Source organism: Ascaphus truei, chromosome 4 (genome assembly GCF_040206685.1).
Source record: "Ascaphus truei isolate aAscTru1 chromosome 4, aAscTru1.hap1, whole genome shotgun sequence".
Lineage (NCBI taxonomy): Eukaryota > Metazoa > Chordata > Amphibia > Anura > Ascaphidae > Ascaphus > Ascaphus truei.
Genome location: NC_134486.1, coordinates 423,137,538 through 423,152,213, shown reverse-complemented (window position 1 = coordinate 423,152,213; position 14,676 = coordinate 423,137,538). Strand labels below are relative to the sequence as shown.

Genomic DNA, 14,676 nt, shown 5'->3' with positions numbered 1-14,676 from the left:
AGGAGGGCGGGGGCTGGCGAGAGCGGGGGCTGGCGGGGGCTGGCGAGAGCGGGGAGGAGGGCGGGGGCTGGCGAGAGCGGGGAGGAGGGCGGGGGCTGGCGAGAGCGGGGAGGAGGGCGGGGGCTAGCGAGAGCGGGGAGGAGGGCGGGGGCTGGCGAGAGCGGGGAGGAGGGCGGGGGCTGGCGAGAGCGGGGAGGAGGGCGGGGGCTGGCGAGAGCGGGGAGGAGGGCGGGGGCTGGCGAGAGCGGGGAGGAGGGCGGGGGCTGGCGAGAGCGGGGAGGAGGGCGGGGGCTGGCGAGAGCGGGGAGGAGGGCGGGGGCTGGCGAGAGCGGGGAGGAGGGCGGGGGCTGGCGAGAGCGGGGAGGAGGGCGGGGGCTGGCGAGAGCGGGGAGGAGGGCGGGGGCTAGCGAGAGCGGGGAGGAGGGCGGGGGCTAGCGAGAGCGGGGAGGAGGGCGGGGGCTAGCGAGAGCGGGGAGGAGGGCGGGGGCTAGCGAGAGCGGGGAGGAGGGCGGGGGCTAGCGAGAGCGGGGAGGAGGGCGGGGGCTAGCGAGAGCGGGGAGGAGGGCGGGGGCTAGCGAGAGCGGGGAGGAGGGCGGGGGCTAGCGAGAGCGGGGAGGAGGGCGGGGGCTAGCGAGAGCGGGGAGGAGGGCGGGGGCTAGCGAGAGCGGGGAGGAGGGCGGGGGCTAGCGAGAGCGGGGAGGAGGGCGGGGGCTAGCGAGAGCGGGGAGGAGGGCGGGGGCTAGCGAGAGCGGGGAGGAGGGCGGGGGCTAGCGAGAGCGGGGAGGAGGGCGGGGGCTAGCGAGGGCGGGGGCTAGCGAGAGCGGGGAGGAGGGCAGGGGCTAGCAAGGGCGGGGGCTAGCGAGAGCGGGGAGGAGGGCGGGGGCTAGCGAGAGCGGGGAGGAGGGCGGGGGCTAGCGAGAGCGGGGAGGAGGGCGGGGGCTAGCGAGAGCGGGGAGGAGGGCGGGGGCTAGCGAGAGCGGGGAGGAGGGCGGGGGCTAGCGAGAGCGGGGAGGAGGGCGGGGGCTAGCGAGAGCAGGGGCTAGCGGGGGCTGGCGGGGGAGAGGGTGGGGAGGAGGGCGGGGGCTAGTGAGGGCAGGGAGGCTGGCGAGGGCGGGGAGGAGGGCGGGGGCTGGCAAGGGCGGGGAGGGCGGGGGCTGGCAAGGGCGGGGAGGGCGGGGGCTGGCAAGGGCGGGGAGGGCGGGGGCTGGCAAGGGCGGGGAGGGCGGGGGCTGGCGAGGGCGGGGAGGAGGGCTAGCGAGAGCGGGGAGGAGGGCGGGGCTAGCGAGAGGGGGAGGAGGGCGGGGCTAGCGAGAGGGGGAGAAGGGCGGGGCTAGCGAGAGGGGGAGGAGGGCGGGGCTAGCGAGAGGGGGAGGAGGGCGGGGCTAGCGAGAGGGGGAGGAGGGTGGGGCTAGCGAGAGGGGGAGGAGGGCGGGGCTAGCGAGAGGGGGAGGAGGGCGGGGCTAGCGAGAGGGGGAGGAGGGCGGGGCTAGCGAGAGTGGGAGGAGGGCGTGGCTAGCAAGAGGGGGAGGAGGGCGGGGCTAGCGAGAGGGGGGAGGAGGGCGGGGCTAGCGAGAGGGGGAGGAGGGCGGGGCTAGCGGACGAGGCTAGCAAGAGGGGGAGGAGGGCGGGGCTAGCGAGAGGGGGGAGGAGGGCGGGGCTAGCGAGAGGGGGAGGAGGGCGGGGCTAGCGAGAGGGGGAGGAGGGCGGGGCTAGCGGACGAGGCTAGCAAGAGGGGGAGGAGGGCAGGGCTAGCGAGAGGGGGGAGGACGGGGGGGGAATCGAGAGAGGGGAGGACGGGGGGGGGGGAATCGAGAGAGGGGAGGACGGGGGGGGAATCGAGAGAGGGGAGGACGGGGGGGGGAATCGAGAGAGGGGAGGACGGGGGGGGGAATCGAGAGAGGGGAGGACGGGGGGGGGGGAATCGAGAGAGGGGAGGAAGGGGGGGGGAATCGAGAGAGGGGAGGACGGGGGGGAATCGAGAGAGGGGAGGACGGGGGGGGAATCGAGAGAGGGGAGGACGGGAGGGGGAGCGAGAGAGGGGAGGACGGGAGGGGGAGCGAGAGAGGGGAGGACGGGGGGGGAATCGAGAGAGGGGAGGACGGGGGGGGAATCGAGAGGGGAGGACGGGGGGGGAGCGAGAGAGGGGAGGACGGGAGGGGGAGCGAGAGAGGGGAGGACGGGAGGGGGAGCGAGAGAGGGGGAGCGAGAGGGGAGGACGGGAGGGGGAGCGAGAGAGGGGAGGACGGGAGGGGGAGCGAGAGAGGGGAGGACGGGAGGGGGAGCGAGAGAGGGGAGGACGGGAGGGGGAGCGAAAGAGGGGAGGACGGGAGGGGGAGCGAGAGAGGGGAGGACGGGAGGGGGAGCGAGAGAGGGGAGGACGGGAGGGGGAGCGAGAGAGGGGAGGACGGGAGGGGGAGCGAGAGAGGGGAGGACGGGAGGGGGAGCGAGAGAGGGGGAGCGAGAGGGGAGGACGGGAGGGGGAGCGAGAGAGGGGAGGACGGGAGGGGGAGCGAGAGAGGGGGGGACGGGAGGGGGAGCGAGAGAGGGGAGGACGGGAGGGGGAGCGAGAGAGGGGAGGACGGGAGGGGGAGCGAGAGAGGGGAGGACGGGAGGGGGAGCGAGAGAGGGGAGGACGGGAGGGGGAGCGAGAGAGGGGAGGACGGGAGGGGGAGCGAGAGAGGGGGAGCGAGGGGAGGACGGGAGGGGGAGCGAGAGAGGGGAGGACGGGAGGGGGAGCGAGAGAGGGGAGGACGGAAGGGGGAGCGAGAGAAGGGAGGACGGGAGGGGGAGCGAGAGAGGGGAGGACGGGGGGGGGGAATCGAGAGAGGGGAGGACAGGGGGGGGGAATCGAGAGAGGGGAGGACGGGGGGAATCGAGAGAGGGGAGGACGGGAGGGGGAGCGAGAGAGGGGGAGCGAGAGGGGAGGACGGGAGGGGGAGCGAGAGAGGGGAGGACGGGAGGGGGAGCGAGAGAGGGGAGGACGGGAGGGGGAGCGAGAGAAGGGAGGACGGGAGGGGGAGCGAGAGAGGGGAGGACGGGGGGGGAATCGAGAGGGGAGGACGGGGGGGGGGAATCGAGAGAGGGGAGGACGGGGGGGGGAATCGAGAGAGGGGAGGACGGGGGGGGGGAATCGAGAGAGGGGAGGACGGGGGGGGAATCGAGAGAGGGGAGGACGGGGGGGGAATCGAGAGAGGGGAGGACGGGGGGGGAATCGAGAGAGGGGAGGACGGGGGGGGAATCGAGAGAGGGGAGGACGGGAGGGGGAGCGAGAGAGGGGGAGCGAGAGGGGAGGACGGGAGGGGGAGCGAGAGAGGGGAGGACGGGAGGGGGAGCGAGAGAGGGGGGGACGGGAGGGGAATTGAGAGAGGGGAGGACGGGAGGGGGAGCGAGAGAGGGGAGGACGGGAGGGGGAGCGAGAGAGGGGAGGACGGGAGGGGGAGCGAGAGAGGGGAGGACGGGAGGGGGAGCGAGAGAGGGGAGGACGGGAGGGGGAGCGAGAGAGGGGAGGACGGGAGGGGGAGCGAGAGAGGGGAGGACGGGAGGGGGAGCGAGAGAGGGGAGGACGGGAGGGGGAGCGAGAGAGGGGAGGACGGGAGGGGGAGTGAGAGCGGGGAAGACGGGAGGGGGAGCGAGAGAAGGGAGGACGGGAGGGGGAGCGAGAGAAGGGAGGACGGGAGGGGGAGCGAGAGAAGGGAGGACGGGAGGGGGAGCGAGAGAGGGGAGGACGGGAGGGAGAGCGAGAGAGGGGAGGATGGGAGGGGGAGCGAGAGAGGGGAGGACGGGAGGGGGAGCGAGAGAGGGGAGGACGGGAGGGAGAGCGAGAGAGGGGGGGACGGGAGGGGGAGCGAGAGAGGGGAGGACGGGAGGGGGAGCGAGAGAGGGGAGGACGGGAGGGGGAGCGAGAGAGGGGAGGACGGGAGGGGGAGCGAGAGAGGGGAGGACGGGAGGGGGAGCGAGAGAGGGGAGGACGGGAGGGGGAGCGAGAGAGGGGGAGCGAGGGGAGGACGGGAGGGGGAGCGAGAGAGGGGAGGACGGGAGGGGGAGCGAGAGAGGGGAGGACGGAAGGGGGAGCGAGAGAAGGGAGGACGGGAGGGGGAGCGAGAGAGGGGAGGACGGGGGGGGGAATCGAGAGAGGGGAGGACGGGGGGAATCGAGAGAGGGGAGGACGGGAGGGGGAGCGAGAGAGGGGGAGCGAGAGGGGAGGACGGGAGGGGGAGCGAGAGAGGGGAGGACGGGAGGGGGAGCGAGAGAGGGGAGGACGGGAGGGGGAGCGAGAGAAGGGAGGACGGGAGGGGGAGCGAGAGAGGGGAGGACGGGGGGGGGAATCGAGAGGGGAGGACGGGGGGGGGAATCGAGAGAGGGGAGGACGGGGGGGGGAATCGAGAGAGGGGAGGACGGGGGGGGGAATTGAGAGAGGGGAGGACGGGGGGGGAATCGAGAGAGGGGAGGACGGGGGGGGAATCGAGAGAGGGGAGGACGGGGGGGGAATCGAGAGAGGGGAGGACGGGGGGGGAATCGAGAGAGGGGAGGACGGGAGGGGGAGCGAGAGAGGGGGAGCGAGAGGGGAGGACGGGAGGGGGAGCGAGAGAGGGGAGGACGGGAGGGGGAGCGAGAGAGGGGGGGACGGGAGGGGAATTGAGAGAGGGGAGGACGGGAGGGGGAGCGAGAGAGGGGAGGACGGGAGGGGGAGCGAGAGAGGGGAGGACGGGAGGGGGAGCGAGAGAGGGGAGGACGGGAGGGGGAGCGAGAGAGGGGAGGACGGGAGGGGGAGCGAGAGAGGGGAGGACGGGAGGGGGAGCGAGAGAGGGGAGGACGGGAGGGGGAGCGAGAGAGGGGAGGACGGGAGGGGGAGTGAGAGCGGGGAAGACGGGAGGGGGAGCGAGAGAAGGGAGGACGGGAGGGGGAGCGAGAGAAGGGAGGACGGGAGGGGGAGCGAGAGAAGGGAGGACGGGAGGGGGAGCGAGAGAGGGGAGGACGGGAGGGAGAGCGAGAGAGGGGAGGACGGGAGGGGGAGCGAGAGAGGGGAGGACGGGAGGGGGAGCGAGAGAGGGGAGGACGGGAGGGAGAGCGAGAGAGGGGAGGACGGGAGGGGGAGCGAGAGAGGGGAGGACGGGAGGGGGAGCGAGAGAGGGGAGGACGGGAGGAGGAGCGAGAGAGGGGAGGACGGGAGGGGGAGCGAGAGAGGGGAGGACGGGAGGGGGAGCGAGAGAAGGGAGGACGGGAGGGGGAGCGAGAGACAGGGGGAGAGCACGAGGGGACGCCCTTAACCTATATGGTCTTTCACTGTCCATGAAATGTCTGTAAAATTAACTTGTAACCATTTTTCGTTTAGCGCAGGCGTGTCTTGTCACCATAACCCTGTGCCCAGGACATACATGAAAACGAGACATACCTCTCAGTGTATAACTTCCTGGTAACACGTTATAAATAGTAAAACTATGTGGACGTGAGTGACGTGTGATAGTAGAAGGATGTGACGGGAGGGGGGTAACCAGGCTATCTAATCAAGGTTAAGCCCGCTGGTTACCCCTGAACCCGTGGGGTCCCTGGTACCTCCATAAGCCAGGGACCCGGGATAACACATGCTGGAGAATAAAATGACCCTGTGTTTTCCTATTTCATGTTCCCTTAACCCTAAAACTGTGACATTTCTTGTGTGTCAGTGAGCCTCCCTGCAGGCTGAGGGCACAACCCCGGTGCCCTGCCTTGTGTCCACCACGGTAGTGGCAGACAGTGTGTCCTCGCAGGCAGCCCGAGAAGCGGGTCCCAGAACCCGTGGGGGCGCCAGTGAACTAGGTAGCCCCAAGAGCAGACACTCTACTGTCGGAGTGTCAGCTGAATGCCAATGTTGCTGAGGGATAGATCAGCCAAGCTGATGTTGGGGATCGTGCCTCCCTGCAAGCCACCATGATAGCAGAGGATGGTGCAACGCGGGTGCCAAGCCTCATGGCCGCCAAAATGGTGACCAGCTGTGTGCCAGCATGGCCACAGGCAGAGAAGCGGGTAGTGCCCCCCTGTAATTACTTGTGCCCCCTGAGCCAGTAACCCCAGTCTGGGGCAACGTTCCCCAGCTACAGAGAGAACGACCGGCGAGATGCTGTCCCCTGAACTCAAGCAGCCAGCAGCCGTGCAGCAGCTCCAGGAAAAGACCCAGTCAGCGATCCCTGCAGCCCCTGCCAGCGACACAGCTATGGAGCTTCCAGATGAGCAGCAGTCTACAGCCATCAGGCAGGAGGACCAACCGGTCCACAAAGATTTGTTTTTGCATCCAGGGGTCCCAGGCAATCGGCAGGCGATCGGCCTGGGGGTCCCCTGCAACAAGGTACTTCCTGGGCAGCCTGATAGGGTCTGGCCCAGGCACCGGTTCCCAGGGACAGGGAGACCGATGATGGTACATAAAGAGGATGCTCTTGTGACCGCAGTCCCAGAGAGCCACAGTTGGGCAGTTGCCCAGGCAGAGGTGCAGTCGGCACTGATGCCCACAAGGTGGTTTATGCTCCCCAGCTTTTGGAGCCCACCCCCCAGCTTTTGGAGCCACCCGCATGGAAGACCTCGAAGGGACCAGGCAGGTAAGTCAGACCATGCCCGACCAGTGTTCCCCTGTGTATAATGTTCCCCATTGTGACATTTTTTCTGACTGTGTGACAGGGAACTACCGAAGCACCGCGAAGCGTACCAGGAGATGGTGCAGGCCCATGCCAATCTGCCTGTGGACCATAACAGGCATTATGCCTGGGTACCAGCCCATGGAGCTCCAGCTAGTTCAGAGACAGCTAGGGGCCAGTTAGTGGCCACGCCCCCCACCAGCGAGTGATCTGGAGGGGGAGCACCGGGAGGCGCTCCGTCGCGCGCGCGCGCACTGGGGCCGAAGCCTTAAGGTTGGAGGAAAGGAGATTTCACCAGCAACAGAGGAAAGGGTTCTTTACAGTAAGGGCAGTTACAGTGTGGGATTCATTACCCATGGAGACTGTGATGGCAGATACAATAGATTTGTTCAAAAAAGGTTGGACATCTTTTTAGATGGGAAAGGTATACAGGGATATATCAAATAAGTATACATGGGAAGGATGTTGATCCAGGGATTAATCCGATTGCCAATTCTTGGAGTTAGGAATTCATTTTTCCCCTTATGAGATATCATTGGATAATATATTTATGGTTTTCTGTTTGCCTTCCTCTGGATCAATAAGTATAGATATAGGATAAAGTATCTGTTGTCTAAATTTAGCATAGGTTCCACTTGATGGACGTACGTCTTTTTTCAACCTCATCTACTATGTAACTATGTCTGTGGAGGTCAGTGATGTGTGATAGTAAAAGGGTCAGATCATGTCTGTTGGGGGTCAGTGATGTGTGATAGAAAAAGGGTCAGATCATGTCTGTGGGGGTCAGTTACACGTGATAGTAAAAAGGGTCAGATCATGTATGTGGAGATCAGTGACGTGTGATGATAGAAGAATGAAATAATGTATCTTTATTTATATAGCACCACCCATGTACACAAGCGCTTCCCAGCATAATATAACACATACGGAAGAAGCGCTTCCCAGCATAATATAACACATACGGAAGAAGCGCTTCACAGCATAATATAACACATACGGAAGAAGCGCCTCCAGCATAATATAACACATACGGAAGAAGCGCTTCCCAGCATAATATAACACATACGGAAGAAGCGCTTCCCAGCATAATATAACACATACTGGGAAGAAGCGCTTCCCAGCATAATATAACACATACGGAAGAAGCGCTTCCAGCATAATATAACACTACCGGAAGAAGCGCTTCCCAGCATAATATAACACATACTGGAAGAAGCGCTTCCAGCATAATATACACATACAGAAGAAGCGCTTCCAGCATAATATACACATACGGAAGAAGCGCTTCCAGCATATTATAACACATACGGAAGAAGCGCTTCCCAGCATAATATAAACACATACTGGGAAGAAGCGCTTCACAGCATAATATAACACATACGGAAGAAGCGCTTCCCAGCATAATATAACACATACTGGGAAGAAGCGCTTCACAGCATAATATAACACATACGGAAGGAAGCGCTTCCAGCATAATATAACACATACGGAAGAAGCGCTTCCCAGCATAATATAACACATACGGAAGAAGCGCCTCCCAGCATAATATAACACATACGGAAGAAGCGCTTCCCAGCATAATATAACACATACGGAAGAAGCGCTTCCAGCATAATATAACACATACTGGGAAGAAGCGCTTCCCAGCATAATATAACACATACTGGGAAGAGCGCTTCACAGCATAATATAACACATACTGGGAAGAAGCGCTTCACAGCATAATATAACACATACTGGGAAGAAGCGCTTCCCAGCATAATATAACACATACGGAAGAAGCGCTTCCCAGCATAATATAACACATACTGGGAAGAAGCGCCTCCCAGCATAATATAACACATACGGAAGAAGCGCTTCCAGCATAATATAACACATACGGAAGAAGCGCCTCCCAGCATAATATAACACATACGGAAGAAGCGCTTCCCAGCATAATATAACACATACTGGAAGAAGCGCCTCCCAGCATAATCATAACACATACTGGGAAGAAGCGCTTCCCAGCATAATATAACACATACGGAAGAAGCGCCTCCAGCATAATATAACACATACGGAAGAAGCGCCTCCCAGCATAATATAACACATACGGAAGAAGCGCCTCCCAGCATAATATAACACATACGGAAGAAGCGCTTCCCAGCATAATATAACACATACTGGGAAGAAGCGCCTCACAGCATAATATAACACATACAGAAGAAGCGCTTCCAGCATAATATAACACATACGGAAGAAGCGCTTCCAGCATAATATAACACATACGGAAGAAGCGCTTCCCAGCATAATATAACACATACTGGGAAGAAGCGCTTCCCAGCATAATATAACACATACTGGGAAGAAGCGCTTCCAGCATAATATAACACATACTGGAAGAAGCGCTTCCCAGCATAATATAACACATACGGAAGAAGCGCTTCCCAGCATAATATAACACATACTGGAAGAAGCGCTTCCCAGCATAATATAACACATACGGAAGAAGCGCTTCACAGCATAATATAACACATACTGGGAAGAAGCGCTTCCCAGCATAATATAACACATACTGGGAAGAAGCGCTTCCCAGCATAATATAACACATACGGAAGAAGCGCTTCCCAGCATAATATAACACATACTGGGAAGAAGCGCTTCCCAGCATAATATAACACATACGGAAGAAGCGCTTCCAGCATAATATAACACATACTGGGAAGAAGCGCTTCCAGCATAATATAACACATACTGGGAAGAAGCGCCTCACAGCATAATATAACACATACGGAAGAAGCGCTTCCAGCATAATATAACACATACTGGGAAGAAGCGCTTCCCAGCATAATATAACACATACGGAAGAAGCGCCTCCCAGCATAATATAACACATACTGGGAAGAAGCGCCTCCCAGCATAATATAACACATACGGAAGAAGCGCCTCACAGCATAATATAACACATACGGAAGAAGCGCTTCCCAGCATAATATAACACATACTGGGAAGAAGCGCTTCCCAGCATAATATAACACATACGGAAGAAGCGCTTCCCAGCATAATATAACACATACTGGGAAGAAGCGCTTCCCAGCATAATATAACACATACGGAAGAAGCGCTTCCCAGCATAATATAAACACATACTGGAAGAAGCGCCTCCCAGCATAATATAACACATACGGAAGAAGCGCTTCCCAGCATAATATAACACATACGGAAGAAGCGCCTCCCAGCATAATATAACACATACGGAAGAAGCGCTTCACAGCATAATATAACACATACTGGAAGAAGCGCCTCCCAGCATAATATAACACATACTGGGAAGAAGCGCTTCCCAGCATAATATAACACATACGGAAGAAGCGCCTCCCAGCATAATATAACACATACGGAAGAAGCGCCTCCCAGCATAATATAACACATACGAAGAAGCGCCTCCCAGCATAATATAACACATACGGAAGAAGCGCTTCCCAGCATAATATAACACATACTGGAAGAAGCGCCTCACAGCATAATATAACACATACAGAAGAAGCGCTTCCCAGCATAATATAACACATACGGAAGAAGCGCTTCCCAGCATAATATAACACATACGGAAGAAGCGCTTCCCAGCATAATATAACACATACTGGGAAGAAGCGCTTCCCAGCATAATATAACACATACTGGGAAGAAGCGCTTCCCAGCATAATATAACACATACTGGGAAGAAGCGCTTCCCAGCATAATATAACACATACGGAAGAAGCGCTTCCAGCATAATATAACACATACTGGGAAGAAGCGCTTCCCAGCATAATATAACACATACGGAAGAAGCGCTTCACAGCATAATATAACACATACTGGGAAGAAGCGCTTCCCAGCATAATATAAACACATACTGGGAGAAGCGCTTCCCAGCATATATAACAATACGGAAGAAGCGCTTCCCAGCATAATATAACACATACTGGGAAGAAGCGCTTCCCAGCATAATATAACACATACGGAAGAAGCGCTTCCCAGCATAATATAACACATACTGGGAAGAAGCGCTTCCCAGCATAATATAACACATACTGGGAAGAAGCGCCTCCACAGCATAATATAACACATACGGAAGAAGCGCTTCCCAGCATAATATAACACATACTGGGAAGAAGCGCTTCCCAGCATAATATAACACATACGGAAGAAGCGCCCTCCCAGCATAATATAACACATACTGGGAAGAAGCGCCTCCCAGCATAATATAACACATACGGGAAGAAGCGCCTCACAGCATAATATAACACATACGGAAGAAGCGCTTCCCAGCATAATATAACACATACTGGGAAGAAGCGCTTCCCAGCATAATATAACACATACGGAAGAAGCGCTTCCCAGCATAATATAACACATACTGGGAAGAAGCGCTTCCCAGCATAATATAACACATACTGGGAAGAAGCGCTTCCCAGCATAATATAACACATACTGGGAAGAAGCGCCTCCCAGCATAATATAACACATACGGAAGAAGCGCTTCCCAGCATAATATAACACATACTGGGAAGAAGCGCTTCACAGCATAATATAACACATACTGGGAAGAAGCGCCTCCCAGCATAATATAACACATACTGGGAAGAAGCGCTTCCCAGCATAATATAACACATACGGAAGAAGCGCTTCCAGCATAATATAACACATACTGGGAAGAAGCGCTTCACAGCATAATATAACACATACTGGGAAGAAGCGCTTCCCAGCATAATATAACACATACTGGGAAGAAGCGCTTCCCAGCATAATATAACACATACTGGAAGAAGCGCCTCCCCAGCATAATATAACACATACGGAAGAAGCGCTTCCCAGCATAATATAACACATACGGAAGAAGCGCTTCCCAGCATAATATAACACATACGGAAGAAGCGCTTCCCAGCATAATATAACACATACGGAAGAAGCGCTTCCCAGCATAATATAACACATACTGGGAAGAAGCGCTTCCCAGCATAATATAACACATACGGAAGAAGCGCTTCCCAGCATAATATAACACATACGGAAGAAGCGCTTCCCAGCATAATATAACACATACGGAAGAAGCGCTTCCCAGCATAATATAACACATACTGGGAAGAAGCGCCTCCCAGCATAATATAACACATACTGGGAAGAAGCGCTTCCCAGCATAATATAACACATACGGAAGAAGCGCTTCACAGCATAATATAACACATACAGAAGAAGCGCCTCCCAGCATAATATAACACATACTGGAAGAAGCGCTTCACAGCATAATATAACACATACTGGGAAGAAGCGCTTCCCAGCATAATATAACACATACTGGGAAGAAGCGCTTCACAGCATAATATAACACATACTGGGAAGAAGCGCTTCCCAGCATAATATAACACATACGGAAGAAGCGCTTCACAGCATAATATAACACATACGGAAGAAGCGCTTCACAGCATAATATAACACATACGGAAGAAGCGCTTCCCAGCATAATATAACACATACGGAAGAAGCGCTTCCCAGCATAATATAACACATACGGAAGAAGCGCTTCCCAGCATAATATAACACATACGGAAGAAGCGCTTCCCAGCATAATATAACACATACTGGGAAGAAGCGCCTCCCAGCATAATATAACACATACTGGGAAGAAGCGCTTCCCAGCATAATATAACACATACGGAAGAAGCGCTTCCCAGCATAATATAACACATACGGAAGAAGCGCTTCCCAGCATAATATAACACATACGGAAGAAGCGCTTCACAGCATAATATAACACATACGGAAGAAGCGCTTCCCAGCATAATATAACACATACGGAAGAAGCGCTTCCCAGCATAATATAACACATACAGAAGAAGCGCTTCCCAGCATAATATAACACATACGGAAGAAGCGCTTCCCAGCATAATATAACACATACGGAAGAAGCGCCTCCCAGCATAATATAACACATACTGGGAAGAAGCGCTTCCCAGCATAATATAACACATACGGAAGAAGCGCTTCCCAGCATAATATAACACATACGGAAGAAGCGCTTCCCAGCATAATATAACACATACGGAAGAAGCGCTTCACAGCATAATATAACACATACTGGGAAGAAGCGCTTCACAGCATAATATAACACATACGAAGAAGCGCTTACACAGCATAATATAACACATACGGAAGAAGCGCTTCACAGCATAATATAACACATACGGAAGAAGCGCTTCCCAGCATAATATAACACATACAGAAGAAGCGCTTCCCAGCATAATATAACACATACGGAAGAAGCGCTTCCCAGCATAATATAACACATACGGAAGAAGCGCCTCCCAGCATAATATAACACATACGGAAGAAGCGCTTCCCAGCATAATATAACACATACTGGGAAGAAGCGCTTCCCAGCATAATATAACACATACTGGAAGAAGCGCTTCCCAGCATAATATAACACATACGGAAGAAGCGCTTCACAGCATAATATAACACATACGGAAGAAGCGCTTCCCAGCATAATATAACACATACGGAAGAAGCGCTTCCCAGCATAATATAACACATACGGAAGAAGCGCTTCACAGCATAATATAACACATACGGAAGAAGCGCTTCCCAGCATAATATAACACATACTGGGAAGAAGCGCTTCCCAGCATAATATAACACATACGGAAGAAGCGCTTCCCAGCATAATATAACACATACTGGGAAGAAGCGCTTCCCAGCATAATATAACACATACGGAAGAAGCGCTTCCCAGCATAATATAACACATACTGGAAGAAGCACCTCCCAGCATAATATAACAAATACTGGGAAGAAGCGCTTCCCAGCATAATATAACACATACGGAAGAAGCGCTTCCCAGCATAATATAACACATACGGAAGAAGCGCTTCCCAGCATAATATAACACATACGGAAGAAGCGCTTCACAGCATAATATAACACATACTGGGAAGAAGCGCTTCCCAGCATAATATAACACATACGGAAGAAGCGCTTCACAGCATAATATAACACATACGGAAGAAGCGCTTCCCAGCATAATATAACACATACGGAAGAAGCGCTTCCCAGCATAATATAACACATACGGAAGAAGCGCTTCCCAGCATAATATAACACATACGGAAGAAGCGCTTCCCAGCATAATATAACACATACTGGGAAGAAGCGCTTCACAGCATAATATAACACATACTGGAAGAAGCGCTTCCCAGCATAATATAACACATACGGAAGAAGCGCCTCCCAGCATAATATAACACATACTGGGAAGAAGCGCCTCCCAGCATAATATAACACATACTGGGAAGAAGCGCTTCCCAGCATAATATAACACATACGGAAGAAGCGCTTCCCAGCATAATATAACACATACGGAAGAAGCGCTTCACAGCATAATATAACACATACTGGGAAGAAGCGCCTCACAGCATAATATAACACATACAGAAGAAGCGCTTCCAGCATAATATAACACATACGGAAGAAGCGCCTCCCAGCATAATATAACACATACGGAAGAAGCGCTTCCCAGCATAATATAACACATACGGAAGAAGCGCCTCCCAGCATAATATAACACATACTGGGAAGAAGCGCTTCCCAGCATAATATAACACATACGGAAGAAGCGCTTCCCAGCATAATATAACACATACGGAAGAAGCGCTTCCCAGCATAATATAACACATACAGAAGAAGCGCTTCCCAGCATAATATAACACATACTGGGAAGAAGCGCCTTCCCAGCATAATATAACACATACTGGGAAGAAGCGCTTCCCAGCATAATATATCAATACGAAGAAGCGCTTCCCAGCATAATAAAACACATACTGGAAGAAGCGCCTCCCTGCATAATATAACCCATACGGAAGAGCGTCCAGCATAATATAACACATACGGAAGAAGCGCCCTACCCAGCATAACATATAACACATACTGGGAAGAAGCGCTTCCCAGCATAATATAACACATACAGAAGAAGCGCTTCACAAGCATAATATAACACATACTGGGAAGAAGCGCCTCCCAGCATAATATAACACATACTGGGAAGAAGCGC

General features: G+C 55.5%; 1 protein-coding gene across 1 annotated transcript in view; it reads right to left on the bottom strand.

Moving 5' to 3' along the window:
- Positions 1–5,948, bottom strand: part of PEX6 (peroxisomal biogenesis factor 6) — a 365,667-nt gene extending 359,719 nt beyond the window's left edge. The window contains exon 1 of the mRNA XM_075595120.1: positions 5,907–5,948. Within this exon, the coding sequence (XP_075451235.1) occupies positions 5,907–5,948 (42 nt within the window). The remainder of the gene's footprint in view (positions 1–5,906) is intronic.
- Positions 5,949–14,676: the final 8,728 nt, after the last annotated feature.